At 47.0% G+C, this 16232-nt stretch overlaps 1 protein-coding gene across 1 annotated transcript; it reads right to left on the bottom strand.

The window, feature by feature from the left end:
- Positions 1-1321: 1321 nt before the first annotated feature.
- Positions 1322-7083, bottom strand: LOC125101571 (probable E3 ubiquitin-protein ligase makorin-1). The gene is made up of 8 exons (XM_047731977.1): positions 7068-7083; positions 6712-6873; positions 6293-6308; positions 4665-4740; positions 4313-4485; positions 4107-4217; positions 1975-2093; positions 1322-1714 (listed from the first exon to the last, which is right to left on the bottom strand). The coding sequence occupies exons 1-8, from the start codon at positions 7081-7083 to the stop codon at positions 1599-1601; spliced, it is 789 nt and encodes a 262-aa protein (XP_047587933.1). The 3' UTR covers positions 1322-1598.
- Between the last annotated feature and the right edge of the window lie 9149 nt (positions 7084-16232).

Raw genomic sequence — 16232 nt, 5'->3', positions numbered from 1 at the left:
ATAAATAAAATCTTAAAAAAAAAAAAAAGAGGGGAGAAGAGCCCCCACAGCACCCGTAAACCTTCCTCTGGGTTCCAGTTTCTAGTTACTGTTCTCAGCTTCTGCAGCCACACACATCCATTCATTCAATAAACCTTGACTGAGCACCTAGGGCTGGGGATTCAGGGAACAAAGCAAAGACCCTCCACATTGTCCCTGACACTCTAGAGAGGAGAGACAACTACTAAGGAAATAAAAGAATGTTTGATTGTGATTAGTGCTTTCAAGACGAATATAGCTGGGAAGGGAGATAGGGTGAGGTAATTTTAAGTAGGTAGTCAGGCAAGATGAACCTGAAGAAGATAAGGGAGCAATTCAGATAGAGATCTGTGGAAAGGCCATTTCAGGAGGAGGGGACAGCACATGCAAAGGCCCCAAGACATAGTGTGGCTGGAGCAGAATGTACTTGCTAGAGTGTAATCAGAGAAGAGATCAGAAAGGTAACTGGGCTAGATCTTGTGAGGCCTTGGGGTCATAAAGAGGACTTTGTTTTTCACTCTAAATAGTATGGTAAGCCATAGGAATATCTTGTTTTTAAGTAATCTCTATACCCAACGTGGGACTTGAACTCATGACCATAAGATCAAGAGTTACATGGTTTAGGGACTGAGCCAGCCAGGTGCCCCTGAACGGTAGGGTAAGCCATAGGAATATTTTGAGCTGGATCTGATTTCCACTGACGCCATTTTTTCCCCCAAAACAATTTCAAGGGAGGTGTTGAGAAAGACTAAGGAGTATTTCCTAGAGAGTGACTGCTTTGCAAAGGCTTAAATAGCAGGAAAAAAAGTTTTTTGCCAACACCTCTATCTCAGGTTGCTGTTCTAACTTCATAAAAAAAGGTCTTTGGTCTTCAAATGACCACCTGTTTGGGGGGAGTGGGGGACAGACCCTGACAAGTAGTGGGTAGGGTCAGGAATGCTAAATAAACTTCAATGCCTTGCCAGTTCTCCATTCTCAGCTTTACGCCGTGATGGTGGCTCTGGCTTATGCCCACTAAGGTTGGCATTCTAGCCAATGGGAAGGAGAACAGGAAGGAAAGCTCTAAGAGTGGTTCAAGAACCCTGGAGGCCCTTTCATGGGATCCATGATGTCATTACTATTTTCCCAATACTAAGATGTTATTTGCCCTCTCCACCCTCCTACTCTTAGGAGCATAAAGTGAAGCTTTGCAAAGGTCAAGTGACAGGTGATACTGCAACAGAATGAAGGCGGAAACAACCCTTGGTTCAGCGGGAGGGCATCTGGACTATGAGCACTCTTTAGATACCAGCAATGATGGCTTAGATGCATTTTATTGGTTTTCTTTCAGAATCTTACAAAAGAGCAAAGTTAAAAACCAAGTCCCTGGCAAGAGAGTGAACCCTTTGTCTTTGCGAGAGCCCTCCACCTCTTCCCTTGCTCCCCAGCTGGGCTGGTGCTGTGCTCCATGGGCACGGAGGGTTTGCTCCTTTCAGCCTCCACCAAGCCCTGAGAGGGAAAAGACCTACCACCTAGCAATCCCTGCCCCTCAGCCCCATCCCCCACATGTTGATCCTGGTTACAGAATGCCGAGGTAGGAATCATCGGAATCCAGTAAGAGTTCTGAACCCCAGAAAGCCATGGCCAAGGCACAGTCCATGAATAACACTTCGTCTTCCTGCTCGGTGCCCCCCGGGAACCCTGCTGGGCCCAGCACCTGGGAATAGAGAAAGAAATTAGTGAAAACCCATCAGCTTCAACCCCATTGCCCCAGGAACATGGAGTCAAGGCTGACATGTAAGATCGGGCAGGTTGTACATAGTACAAAGATGCTGCATCCCAGCAGGTGCCTTTATCATTATGGACATGATGTATGGCTTTTACATTTATCACAGACATTTATTGTAAACATGACCAGCAGCCTCCCTGTCCCATATCCCTGCTGTTACCACCTCACTCCCGAGATCAGCTACATACTCTCAGTCCAGGGAGGATCAGAGGTCAGGGCTTCATCCGGGAGCTGGTGCAGATAAATGCAATCAGACTTGAAGGGGCAGTGGCCATTCCCTTGCATGAAGAATCGGCACCGGATCTGGCTAGGAGAGGACAAAAGGAGAGAAGACTGTTGCCTTCAAGCCCTGTTGCCCCAGGGGAAAAAAAAAAAAAAGGCTAACATGTAAGGTTAGGTAGGTTGTACAATATCACAAGGGTACCACTCTTAGGCAGCCAACACTGGTGTCAGGGTATAGATTTTACTACATTTATTACAACTATTTTCCAGCAGATGGCAGTAAAATGTCTTAAGGGAGGCCTTTCTCATAAGTCCCCCAAGGTCTATTTGGGGGCAGCAGTGACCCTGGGAATCTCTTTTCCTTCTTTGAACAAAGTTTCAATAATACCACCAAAGGAGCGAAACGTCAAATACAGGAGAAGTTTGTGGGCCACCAGTGATCGGCTTATGTAGGACCAGCTTCCTTCTTGCCGAGAAGGATGGATGGGAGGGAGAAAGAAAAGGATAGAGGGCCTGTTAATAGCCTTTTCTCTGCATTATCACTCCCTGCTCTACACCTTTGAGTCTTATCCACTTCTTGCAGCCTCAGGGTGAATGCAGGACCCCCTGCATTTCTCTTCTTCCTCCTCCTATTTACCCAAACCTAGCATCAGACAGGACCCCCTCCATCTGGACAGCCTACAAAAACCCCGCTCTCGACCCGTCCAAATCCCCCATCTGCTCCTCTCTCTCTGCGCTCAGGTGATAGTGCCATTCTGTGGCCACCTATGTTGAAAATATTCCCCCTTTTTTTTTTTTTTTTAAGATTTATTTGAGTGAGAGGAAGAGCGTGCACAAGAAGGGTGGAGGGGTAAAGGGAAGGAGAGAAGCAGATACCCCACTAAGCAGGGGACCCAATGTGGGGCTCGATCCCAGGACCCTGAGATCATGACCTGAGCTGAAGGCAGATGCTTAACCCACTGAGCCACCCAGGCGCCCAATATTCATCATCTTAAATCTTCCTTCTCTACCTCACGGCCAGGTCTAGCCCTTTTTCCTTTTAAGTCCATATTCCCCTCCGACCCCCTTCCTCCCAGGATGCACTAGGAGTCAGAACGCCTGGGTTCCAGCCCCACTTTCTCACTGAAGTCATAAAGACATGCCTCAGTTTCTTCTTCTGCAGCACAAGGATTGTAAGACACCCTACCTCATGGAGCTGATAATGTGCAAAGTCTGTTCTACATATTAAGCCATACCTCTTCTAGCACCCCTGGGCCTGGGTGCTCCCTTCTGGCGACTCCTGACTGGTACCCCAGATGCCAGTAGTCGCACACTTTGGCCTGTCTCTGCCTGGAGTGCTCTCATTTCTCTCCTCCTGAGAGGCCCCTCTTCCAAACACCCAGCTCAAATATTTCCTCCTCTATGAGATTCACCCAAGAGTTTTGTCTCAGTCATTTTGTTGATCTAGCTGTTCTAATCCACAGACAAAATCCAGGTGCCTTCTCAAGGAGGTCGTATGTCTCACAGGTAGAGACAAGATCTTTTTATCCCACCCTTTATCCAAATACACTTTGCATATGTCATGCATAAGTAACCCTTTGGGAAGACGGCATTAAGAAGTTTTAATTGTACCTAATTCCAGATATGGATGTATGCCCGCCCTCCCCAATGGATGAAAACTTACCCACCTTTTCCCTTGCTCCAAGGGCTGACATTTTGGTCTTCTCAGAGACCCCGTGTTTTCAAAAATCATTTATGCAACAACATGTATTCATATCAATCTACCGTCTTGCTTAAAAAACAAAGAACGACAACAACAACAACAAAAAAAATCAGAAGTGAGAGCCAAGCAGGGCTTCTCGTTTTGCTGAGAAAACCAGAGTTGGCCAGCATTGACCTTGAGCCAGGCTGGAAGAGACACTTGGGCTTGATCTGCTGCTGCCATCTCAGCCAATTTCCGAAATAGCGGAAAGAGCTCACATCCTCGTCCTCCATCTCCATCACTCTGAACTTCTAGGATTTGGGGGATCCCTGGCTGGGAACCAAGGCTGAGCAGGAGTGGAGCAGGGGCTGCCTTCCCCTCTACCCTAAGCGGTTATGGTCCTCCTGACAGACTCACCTGGTCCGAGCCTTGAAGTTCCTGATGAGCTGCTCCTTCTCAGCCCCCTTGCTCACCCAGAATTTGTGGGGTATGATGTAGCTGGAATGGACCCGGCACTGGGGACAGGCCCTATAGGGGTGGTAAGGGGTGGAAAGTAGTCACGAACCCAGACCTCTCTGAGGGGTTCCCTCTCTCCCTGCCTCCCGGCTCTTCCTGAAACTGACTTGATGACGTCCAGCGGGAAATTATGCTGGCTCTTCCTCCACGTGCGCAGGCAGCCCAGGCAGTGGGCGTGGCTACAGTTGGGCAGGATGCCAAACATCCGCTCAGCCTCTGGTTTGTCCCACACCTTGTCCATGCAGATGCCACATACAATATCCCGACTGTCCTGCTCCCTCTGCAGCCACACGCAGGGGCAGAGCACATCCATATTCAGTCCCCCTCCTCCCGCCCAGACACACTGCCACCCCAAATACAGCCCCGGGGACCATGGAACCCTCCTCCAGCAGGGCTGGGTGGCTTAGAGGTCCAGCCAGGCATCCTCTGCCACTGGCCCTCCCCCGCTACCTGCTGTACCTTCTGGTCCAAGCTCTGAAGTGGGCCCACGAGCTCCCGGACTGGATCTGATGGAGGCTGATGTTCCTGGGAGTACCTGTTGGGGGAAACTGGATCCATTCATTTATCTACTCATTCAGGCAACACCTACCCAGCATCTGGTGCACACCAGTCTCTACAGGCACGCAACGTCCAGCCCCCAAGTAGCTCAGAATCCAGGCAGAATTGTAAGTCTCTAATACAACCATTGAGGACCATGCTGTCCAATAACAGCAGCCACTGGCCACATGTGGCTAGTGAGCACCCGAACGGCAGCTAGTCTGAATGGAGAGGTGCCAAAAGTGTAAAATACACAGGAGATTTTTAAGCTGAGTACCAAAAAAGACTAAAATATTCCATTAATAACTTTTTACATTGATTACAGGCTGGGATAATATTGGATATATACTTTTTGATAAATCGGGCTAAATAAAATATAGTATGAAAATTAAACTTCACCTATTGCTTTTTACTTTTTTTTTTTTTTTAAGTAGGCTCCACACCCACACCCAGCATGGAGCCCAGCACAGGGCTTGAACTCAAGACCCTGAGATCAAGACCTGAGATGAGATTCAGAGTCACACACTTAACCAACTGAGCCACCCAGGTGCCCCAGCTTTTTACTTTTTTAACATGGCTTCTAGAAATATTTAAATTGCATATATGAATTGTGACCACTTCAGAATACAGTTTGGCAGTTCCTCAAAATACTAAACATGGAGCTACTATACGATCCAGCAATTCTGCTTCTAGGTATATACCAAAGAGAAACAAAAACATGTATGTCCACACAAAAACTTACACATGCACGCTTATATCAACATTATTTGTAATAGCCAAAAAGCAAAACAAATGTCCATCAACTGATGAAAAAAAAAAAGACAAAAGGCAGTATTTTCATACAGCAGGAGATTATTCGGCCATAAAAAGGAATGAAGTACTGGGGGTGCCTAGGTGGCTCAATCGGTTGGGCAGCTGCCTTTGGCTCAGGTCATGATCTCAGGGTCCTGGGATCGAGCCCCGTATCAGGCTCCCTGCTCAGCAGGGAGTCTGCTTCTCCCTCTGGCTGCTGCTCCCCCTGCTTATGCGGTCTCTCTGTCAAATAAATAAAATCTTAAAAAAAAAAAAAGGAATGAAATACTGATCTATGTTACAACATGGATGAACCTAGAAAATGTTATGCCAAGGAAAAGAAGCCAGCCATAAAGGGCCATATGGTGTGTGACTCCATTTATATGAAACGTCTGGAACAGGCTGATCCATAGAGACAGAAAGTAGTTTCATGTTTGCCAGTGGCTGGGGGGAGGGGGGAGGGGGGAGGGGAAGGTACTGCTAATGGGTTTCTTTCTGGGGTGATGAAAATCTTCTAAAGTTAGATAGTGGTAACGTTTGTACAACTCTGAATATACTATAGTACATTGGATTGTATACTTTAAATTGGTGAATCTGAATTTTATCTCAACAAAGCTGGTAAAAAATTATATGTGTGACTTCTATATCAGCTGGACAGCACTGAATTAGAGCAGTAATTTTAAAAAATAACCACTCACACTTACTGCTTACTCTGCATCCGGTACTGTGAGCTAAGTACATCACATTTATGAACTCACTGCACTTCATAAAACCCTGTGAGACAGGTACCGTTATCAGTGTCCTTTTGTAGATGAAGACATGGGTGTCCAGAGAGCTTAAGTGACTTATCCAAGATCACATAGCTGCTAAGTGGCAGAGCCAGCCTAAGAAACTAAGGTAGCTTGACTCCACAGGCTCCATGATACTCTGCTTCTTGAACATAGATAAAGACAGAGCTGGAGGAAAGTTTCCCTCTAACTGGGAATCGTGAAGTGAGAAAGGGATAAAAGAAATATAAACCTTGCTCAGAGATAACACAGGAAACTTGGTCTTGGATCCCACCCCCCATTCCCGGAAGGGCCCCTGATGACTTACATGATGGTGAGAAGGATTTCCAGGAACCGTCTTCAACCTCATCAGCCTTGCTGGCCAACCCTGCCAGGCCAAACTCCCTGACCCAGCAGGCCCTGGGCCAGTTCCGGCCCATAGCCACAGAGGGCAGGTAGGTAGGCTCGGAGCCCCTGCGGGTCAGCCCAGCCAGGGTCTTGGCAGGGTGACACATGGCTCCGAATGGCGCTGGCCCCATTCCAGGTGGCCAGGGAGCTGAGGGTGCTGATAGCTACATTGGGAAAGAGAAGAGTGAAGAGACGCAGATAGGATCCCCCCACCCCCACCCCAGGGCTCAGAGCTAGCTCAGCCTAGAATTTGGAGCCGAGAGGGGAGAAAAGGCTTTGGGAAGATGCACGGTGAATGGAGGGAGGGTTCCTCCTGTGTCCCCAGTCCTATTCCCCACTCGAGGATAGGAGTGCTTACCTGCATTGATCTCCATGGAAGCAGAAACCTCGCCGGAAGTATCTGCAGACCTGGGACTCCTTCCTGCCTTGTGCAAAGTAGTAGCTCATTGCCCAGCGATGGGCCCCTCCGGCAGAGGTCCTAAGAGATTGCCTGAGTCAGGCTCAGCCCCATTTTTAGCTCCTGCCTTTGTGATCTTTAGACAGAGAAGCTGTAGGATTGGAGAGCACAGACTCTGGAGTTGGTCCTGTGTTCACATCCTGACCTTCTGGGGTGCCCGGGGTGAGCAACTCAACTTCCCTAAAGCTTGGTTTCCTCATCCTTAAAATTAGGTTAGCAATGCCTCATTGTTGCCTCAGGGTTGTTGCAAGGGTTCTTTAAAGATTTTTGCATAACGCACGTAGTGGGTACTTAATAAATCACAGTGATTACTCTTCCTTCCTCCAAGCACAGAGTCTTGTGGGCTCTGGAGTCAGAGCTCTGGGTTCAAAATTCCAGTACCAGGGTCAGCCTCATGGGCACAGATCTGTGTCGTCACACAGGAGTCCTGCACTTTTATGATCTGCTCTTATCCTCTTGAAAGGATTACATTAAAAAAACACGTTTTGTTTATTTGAAAGAGAACATGGTAGGGGGCAGTGGAAGAGGGATAAGGAGAAGTAGGGTCCTCACTCAGCAGGGAGCCTGATGCGGGGCTCGATCCCAGGACCCAGGGATCATGACCTGAGCCGAAGTCAGATGCTTAACTGACTGAGCCCCTGAAATGATTACATTTTTGAACAAGGGCCCTGATGTTCATTTTGAACTGGGTCTCACAGAGTCCTTAGCCGGTTCTGCCTGATACCGCTACTCTTTGGTTGTGTGAGCTTGGACAACCTTTCCATTCCTTAGTTTCTTTATCCGTAAAATGGGGATAATATTAGTACCTATTTCATGGGGTGAGGTCAAATTTAAATGCACAATATATTTAAAGACAATATATGGAGGTATCTGGGTGGCTCAGCTGATTAAGCGTCTGCCTTTGGTTCAGGTCTTGATACCGGGGTTCTGAGATAGAGCCCTGCATCAGGCTCTCTGTTCAGCCGGAAGTCTGTTTCTCCCTCTGCCCCTCACCCTGCTCTCATCCTCTCTCTCACTCAAATAAATAGATAAAATCTTCTAAAAATTTTTTAAGAACAAAGACAACATATATAGTAAGCCCTCAATAAACATTAGTTGTTTTCAACCTCATCATCACTACTACAAGGGCTTCTGAGGGAGAAGGTGGGAGGCAGAAAAGGGAAGGAGGAGGCTGGGTTGGGCAGGTGTTTATTGAGAATCTACTTTATGTTCAGGCCTGGGCCTGGGAATGGGGACAGTTGTCCACTCTTGTTATGTGCTTCCTTGCTTTGAGGGCAAATGAGACCACACATGAGGTGCCCAGGGCATCAGGGATGGGGATGGTCTCTAGAGAACACAGACCACTAGCCCAAGTTGACGGTCCACCTTAGAACAGCCAGCACCATTGCCCCAAGAATGGCCAGTGCTGAGCCCCGGACAGAGAAGCAGGCAGAAGGAGGGGATGATGAACGACAGCTCCCCCCTGCTCCGGGCTTGCTGGGGAAGGTGCCAAACCGTGGGTCACATGGTCCTTCATTTACAACAACAGCATGGAACCCCTGGATGAAGAACCTGCTTTTGGAGCTCCCGTTGAAGCGACCAGAGAACCAAGAAATAGGGCCACAACCAGTGGGTGAGGTGTGAGGCGTTCTCCTCAGGCACAAAATTTCAGGGGATGCCCCCCAAAACCTAACACAAGAAATCCTATCTTAAAGATCAAAATACATGCCCAAGAAATTCTACCATGACCAAAATATTAAACTCATAAACAAAGAGAGGATTCAGTCCCATACAAGTTATCTGATTTGCCTCCCCCAGTCCAGGCCCCGTAAGAAGGGCACAACCGATCCAGGCCAGTGCCGGCCGTGACGAAGACTCAGCCGGGGACAAACAGCAGGCAAGGTGGGGACTGACTTTTGACAGGGTGGCCAGGGAAGGCCTTGGAGGAGGCGGAAGAGGTAATAATCATTATTCCAGATAGAATGTTCTGCTGTTACATAATATAATGATATTAGTAGTATTGTTGCCTTTTTTAAATTGTCTTGGAAATGTGGGAAACCATTGCATTTCCTTTTTTTTTTTAAGATTTTATTTATTATTTGATAGAGAGAGACACAGTAAGAGAGGGAACACAAGCAGGGGGAGTGGGAGATGGAGAAGTAGGCTTCCCGCTGAACAGGGAGCCAGATGCAGGGCTTGATCCCAAGACCCCAGGATCATGACCTGAGCTGAAGGCAGGCACTTAACAACTGAGCCACCCAGGCGCCCCAGTATTGTTGCTATTTTTATGGAAGCTATTATGAGGGCCAGGAATGTAATGTAAGATCATTAGACAGTAAGTTTTTTGATAGACTGCTATGTAAATTTTGGCATTTAATTCAGAGGAAATTCAAAGAATACTCTTGGGTACATGTGTGCTCTCTCTAAAATAAATAAAGCTTTATAATTTTTTTTAATTTTAAAATTATTATTTTTTTAAAGATTTTATTTATTTGACAGAGACATAGGGAGAGAGGGAACACAAGCAGGGGGAGTGGGAGAGGGAGAAGCAGGCTCCCCACTGAGCAGGGAGCCTGATGCAGGACTTGATCCTAGGACACTGGGATCATGACCTGAGCCGAAGGCAGACACTTAACCAACTGAGCCACCCAGGTGCCCCCAAAAATCTTTTTTTTTTAAAGATTTTATTTACTTATTTGTCAGAGAGAAAGCATAAGCAGGCAGAGTGGCAGGCAGAGAGAAAAGCAGGCTCCCTGCTGAGCAAGGAGCCTGATGTGGGACTCAATCCCAGGATGCTGGGATCATGACCTGAGCCCAAGGCAGTGGCTTAACAGACTAAGCCACCCAGGCATCCCCCCAATAAATCTTTTTTTTAAAAATTGAAAGTAGGGGATGCCTGGGTGGCTCAGTCAGTTAAGTGACTGCCTTCCGCTCAGATCATGATCCCAGGGTCCTGGGATTGAGTCCTGAGTTGGGCTCCCTGCTCAGCGGGGAGCCGGGTTCTCCAAGCCTATGCTTGCTATCTCTGTCTCTGTCTAATAAATAAATAGAATCTTTAAAAAAATAAAAAATAAAAGTTGAAAGTAGAAATTAATGTTGAACCCTGGCTTATTCTAGCAAAAAGTAACATTAATCCACGGACACATGAGCTTTTGGAGGTGGGGAAGGGGCAGGGGGGTGGGGAGAGAAAAAGCAACTGTCCTATCTCAGGAGAAAGTTTTCTTTTTTTTTAAAAGATTTTATTTATTTATTTGACAGACAGAGATCATAAGTAGGCAGAGAGGCAGGCAGAGAGAGAGAAAGGAGGAAGCAGGCTCCCTGCTGAGCAGAGAGCCCGATATGGGGCTTAATCCCAGGACCCTGGGATCATGACCTGAGCCGAAGGCAGAGGCTTTAACCCACTGAGCCACCCAGGCGCCCCAGGAGAAAGTTTTCTAAAGAAAATTCTTTGTTATTTAATAGTTAGCTGACAAAGTATGTAATATATCTAAGTGGTTTTGATCAATTGAATACTACTAATAACAAAATCCAAAAAAAGGTAAGTTACACAAGTATTTTTGTTACAGGAGCATAGACTATTGTCATCAGTAAAAGACGGAATCTGAGAATGGAAACATGTTAAGATAAAATCCTGTGGGGCAGTGAAGTAGAGAAGGCATTCAAGGAGAAAAAGGAATTATGTAAAATTGTAAGAGCCTGTATTTGGGGCCCCTGCGTGGCTCAGTCAGTTAAGCATCTGCCTTCGACTCAGGCCATGATCCCCCGGGATCCTGGGATCAAGTTCCAAGTCAGGCTTACTGCTCAGCAGGGAGTCTGCTTCCCCCTCTGTCCCTCACCCTGCTCTCGTGCAATCTCTCTCTCAAATAAATATTTTTTAAAAACCTGTACAGCCTGTGTGTATACACACATATAAAATACACATATTATATATATTTTTAGATGGAGGACATTATATGTAAAATCTCTCTGGTAGTTAGATGCCCCTGGATAGATGAAAGAAAAATGTACTTACTCACGGCCACCCTGCTCACCTGCCATTTCCGGTCAGCTGCCCACACACCAAGTTCATTGGCAAGACCCACAGCCAGTGGCCCGGAATACCTTGGAATGAGATTTCTACCCAGAACTACAGCCTGCCCTAGCCCAGTGCTCCGTGATGCCTGCTTATCATTCTCACCGCCTGGCTTGGAAAAAGTGAGAAGCTGCTGCAGAACTGAGGGCAAGTTCTTGTGGGCTCGGGGCTTTGAACACATCCCTCAAAATCTCAAGGGCCAGCCTTGGAGAGGAAGGATTCAGAAATGGCAAAAAGCATGTGATTTAGTGATGTAACTTCTCTTTAAACACATCTTTTAAACAGCTCTTTTGGATTTTTTTCCCCAAAAGTAATTGTTTTATTATAAAGTGGGACTATTTGTAATACTTTAAGACATGATCCTCTTTGCAACAATTTATGTGATGATGCAAACCACTAGGTAACTTGGTGCCTGGACAGGACATGTGGTTTTCCAGATTTCTTTTAGGAGGTTTTGAAAGAGGCCTAGTCTGTAGGTTTCTGCTCTCAGTTACAATGTGGGGAGTAAACCAGAAGAGGCTGGGTTGGAGTAGGGACCAGACCAGTGGGTGACAAAGTTTGGCAAGGTTGGGGAAGGTGGAGGGAGGGGTGAGGTGTTAAAGAGAGTCACCATGGAAGGTCGGGGGAGGTAACCCTAGAAGAGGAGCCAGTAACCCTCAGAGGAAGCATTTGTAGGTCTCCTCTTCAGTCCAAGGATGGAAATCCGCTGGAAGGGGAGATGTGCTGGGATGGCTTTGCCTTTCCCCAAGGACCACCACTGAGGCCAATCTCCAAAACCGCCAAGGGTGGGGCCACCAACTGTCTCCTTCACAGGCTGAGCTCAGGTCATGATCTCATGGGATAGAGCCCTTGTTGGGCTCTGTACTCAGTAGGAAGTCTGCTTGAGGATTCTCTCCCTCTCCCTCCCCCAATGCTCTCACACACTCTCTCTAAAATAAATCAATCAATCTTAAAAAAAAGGCTCTGGTAAGTCCTGCAAAGGAACCTGTTCCATCTAACCCAGCATTGCTTAAACCTGTTTTTACTGTTATTTGTTTGGGCCCTCCATCCACACACATTAAGCATACCAGTAAAACACATTTTGCTTGTGGAAACATCAGACCAGTTTATTTAATCCTCAAAACAAGCCTTAAAAGTCAGGAGTCATTTTTTGTTTTCCAAATCTGAGGCTCAGAGAAGTAGGACTCAGAACAAGGGCTAGGATCCAGGTGTCCTCATTCAGCCCAATTTTTCTCTAGGTAACCAAGATTGACTTGTCAAGGGCAAGGGCTGCCTGATTTGGGGAATTTCTCAAGCCAAGCTCTGAGGCCAAAGGGGAGGGACAGAGCCAAAAGGTACAGGTAATCCAGGCCTGGGGAGACAGCAAAAGGGGCTTGGTGCTTGGGGTGCTGGAGCAGTGAGCATACCCAAAGGAATGACTCTCTCATAGTGTAATGTTCAACATGACCTGTTTCCATTCAAACATTTATGAATATCCGGCTCCCTGCAAAGTGCCGGGACTACAGGGGACACCAGGACACCAGATCCCACCCAGTTTGGGGTTTCTGAGCAGAGAAATCTTTGCTGAGAGGAAGAGAAAGAAGGCAACTAGGAAACGGTCAGACCATGAGCTAGCCCTGACTGAGCTGGGCAGCCTTGGTATACCTTTTCTCCTCTCTGGTCCCAGTCTCCTCCTCTGGACTACGAGGGTATGGGAAATGATCTCTAGACCCTTCCAGCATCGGGGTGGGGGCAAGGAAGCCCCTCCTCCCCCTGATGCACCCCTCATTCTTAGACACTGGGCTTTCAAAAGCTAGGCCAAGCCTCAAAGCCTTTTCTCCCACCTTCCCTGGGTTCCACTGAGACCCCGAGCCCTACCTGCATGGCCGCTGGGAGCCGGGCCTCTCTCTACCGTGGCGGCTGCCATCTTCCTCTGTGGAGTCCATTCCAGTGTCAGCCCCTAGTGAGAATCAAGCAGGCTCCTCAGGTGCACCTTTATCCCTCCCTCCGCAAGCAGGGCCAAAAGGAGGAGGGGCTCCACAACCAGACCTGCCCCCTCCCCTGGCTCCAGGCCTGCAGGGGTGGAGGACAGAGGCAGGAGGGCTGAGGGGGTTTAGCAGCCCAGCCCAGGCTCCAGGAAGTAGAAGGAATCGGGCATGAATGAGGACCTTCAGGGATCCCTAGGTGATTACTGGAAGAAACTGGGGAATGGTTAAAACTTCAAAGGTTTGGAGGGACAGGGTGAGGAGGGGATGCAAGGACCTGGGACCTAGGACCAAAGGCCCAGGAGGCTGGGAGTCTCAGGGCTGAGGAAGTGCTTTGTGGTGTCTGAGAGGGGTTTACAACGGAGGAAGCCAGAGCAGGGCCTCGCTCAACTCCAGGGCTACATAAACCCCACATGTGGAGCTGAGCTTGGTGGGGAAATCAGGGTAGGGTGGGAGACTTTGGAGCATTCAGGAGGTGGCTGAAGCCAGGCATGGGGTCCAGGGAGGGCCATCCAGAGCGGCCAGGTCCTGGATAAAGGCTCTGGGGACCTCCCTCCAGGACCAGGATGTTCTTTCTGCAGAAAGTCACCGTGGCCTGCTCTATGCCACTGAAGCAAGTTTGCTCTCCTGGGCACAAGAAATTGGACTAGAGTCCGTGACTCGGCAAGGGTTACCACGAGAGGCAGCCAGGAAGGGGCTTGGCAAGCCTTTATCCAACGAGGAAGCCTCAGATTAGATGACAGGCCATCCGGCAAACAGAGCCTCTTTCTCGGGCAGGATAAACACCTGGTGGATTCATAGCTTGTTGTGGGGAGAACCACGGGATGGGCCCAAGGGGGGTGGGGAGCTAGGAAGGGGGACCGTGAGGTTTAGGAGTCTTTCCTGCTCTATTTATTTTATTATTTTTTATTTATTTTTTTTTTTATTTTTTTTTTTTTTTTAAAGATTTTATTTATTTATTTGACAGACAGGATCACAAGTAGGCAGAGAGGCAGGCAGAGAGAGAAAGAGGAGGAAGCAGGCTCCCCGTGGAGCAGAGAGCCCGATGTGGGGCTCGATCCCAGGACCCTGGGATCATGACTGAGCTGAAGGCAGAGCCTTTAACCCACTGAGCCGCCCGGGCGCCCCTATTTTATTATTTTTTTTAAAGTAATCTCTGTGCCCAGTGTGGGACTCGAACCTCAGGACCCTGAGATCGAGTCACACACTTTTCTGACTGAACCAGCCACGTGCCCTTCCGTGGTTCTATTTCTAAGCTACCCCCTGTCCCAGTCCCATCCTACTCCTCCAAAGCCCGTGCTCTCTCCACTTGACTGCACTGCCCCCTATGGAAGAGAAATTTTAAAACATCAAATAAGAGGAATTTCACTTAAAAATTAAAGGAGCAATTTAAAAATTGAATTTAAACAACTTATGTCTGTCAGTAAATTGAGATCATAGATTGGGACCAATAGTCTTGGACATCTTTGTTATTCCCTTTACTTTTGCTGGATCAAAATTATTACAAGACCGCTGTTCTGAACACTGAGCTATGGAGCCCACTTTGGGTCGAAATTATTTTTTTTATATATACTTTTTATTTTATTTATTTTTTTTTAAAGATTTATTTATTTGTTTGACAGAGAGAGATCACAAGTAGACGGAGAGGAAGGCAGAGAGAGAGAGAGAGAGGGAAGCAGGCTTCTTGCTGAGCAGAGAGCCCGATGTGGGACTCGATCCCAGGACCCTGAGATCATGACCTGAGCGAAAGGCAGCGGCTTAACCCACTGAGCCACCCAGGCGCCCTATACTTTTTATTTTAATTCCAGTTAGTTAACACACAGTGTTATGTTAGTTTCAGGAGTACAATATAGTGACTCAACAACTCCATAAAACACCCTGTGCTCATCACAAGTGCCCTCCTTAATCCCCATTCGCCTGTTTCCCCCATCCTCCCACCGCCTCCCAAGCAAATCATCAGTTTGTTCTCTAAGAGACCTTTCTGGGTTTGCTGATTTTTTCCCCTTTGCTTGTTGGTTTTGTTTCTTAAACTCCGCATATGAATGAGCTCATATGGTATTTGTCTTTCTCTGGTGGACTTAATTTCGCTTAGCATTATACTCTCTAGTTCCATTCATGTCGTTGTAAATGGATTGAAATTATTTTTTAAAAAATTTTATAGGAGCTGCCAATCTTCCCTCTGTGGAGGCTGTGCCCATTTATATTCCCAGCAACAATATGAGAGTGCCTGGATTTGCACATCCTTGCCAAAACAATGTTATCACACTTGTTAGTGTTTCTTAACTTGGTGATTTAAAAAAGTATGTCATTGTAGTTTTAATTTGTGTTTTTCCTACTATGGGTAAAACTGAGCATCTTTTCATATGTTCGTTTTTTAGGTAGATGCTATAACCAATGTAGGCCTTGTGATCAAGACCCAGAGATCTAGAGTCAAGAGTCTTATGCTCGGGCGCCTGGGTGGCTCAGTGGGTTAAGCCGCTGCCTTCGGCTCAGGTCATGATCTCAGGGTCCTGGATCGAGTCCCGCATCGGGCTCTCTGCTCAGCAGGGAGCCTGCTTCCCTCTCTCTCTCTCTCTCTCTGCCTGCCTCTCCATCTACTTGTGATCTGTCAAATAAATAAATGAAATCTTTAAAAAAAAATAAAATAAAAAAATAAAAAATAAGAGTCTTATGCTCTACTAACTGAGCCAGCCAGGTGCCCCAGGAATCTTTTTCATGTTTAAAAGGCATTTCTTTCTCTTTTTCTATCTTTACCCATTTTTCTATCAGTCGTGGACCTCTTACTTATTGATTTGTAGGTGTTCTTTATATATTAAGGAAATTAGCTGTCTGATTATGTCACACTTTTTTTTTACATGGTTGATTTAAAATGTCTCAGGGTTTTAGTTCTGGGAATTAATTTCTAAGATGTATATATAGTAAGGTTTTTCATTTTTTATTTTATGGACTCTGAGTTTTGTGTACACTGCATGAAACTTAGAAACTTGTGTGTGTATACAATAGACTTTTGAAAGGTCTATCCAGTTCAAGATTATATAAAAATCTTTTCCA

This window comes from Lutra lutra, chromosome 6, assembly GCF_902655055.1.
Source record: "Lutra lutra chromosome 6, mLutLut1.2, whole genome shotgun sequence".
NCBI classification, from domain to species: domain Eukaryota; kingdom Metazoa; phylum Chordata; class Mammalia; order Carnivora; family Mustelidae; genus Lutra; species Lutra lutra.
Note: the sequence above shows the minus strand (reverse complement) of the source record. Positions and strands in the feature narration are given on the sequence as shown.

Coding starts and splice junctions, on each gene's coding strand:
- LOC125101571 (XM_047731977.1), bottom strand. Junction 4,486..4,664: donor TTCAGAGCTTGGACCAGAAG/GTACAGCAGGTA, acceptor GTGTGGCTGCAG/AGGGAGCAGGACAGTCGGGA. Junction 1,715..1,974: donor TGATCCTCCCTGGACTGAGA/GTATGTAGCTGA, acceptor CTCTATTCCCAG/GTGCTGGGCCCAGCAGGGTT.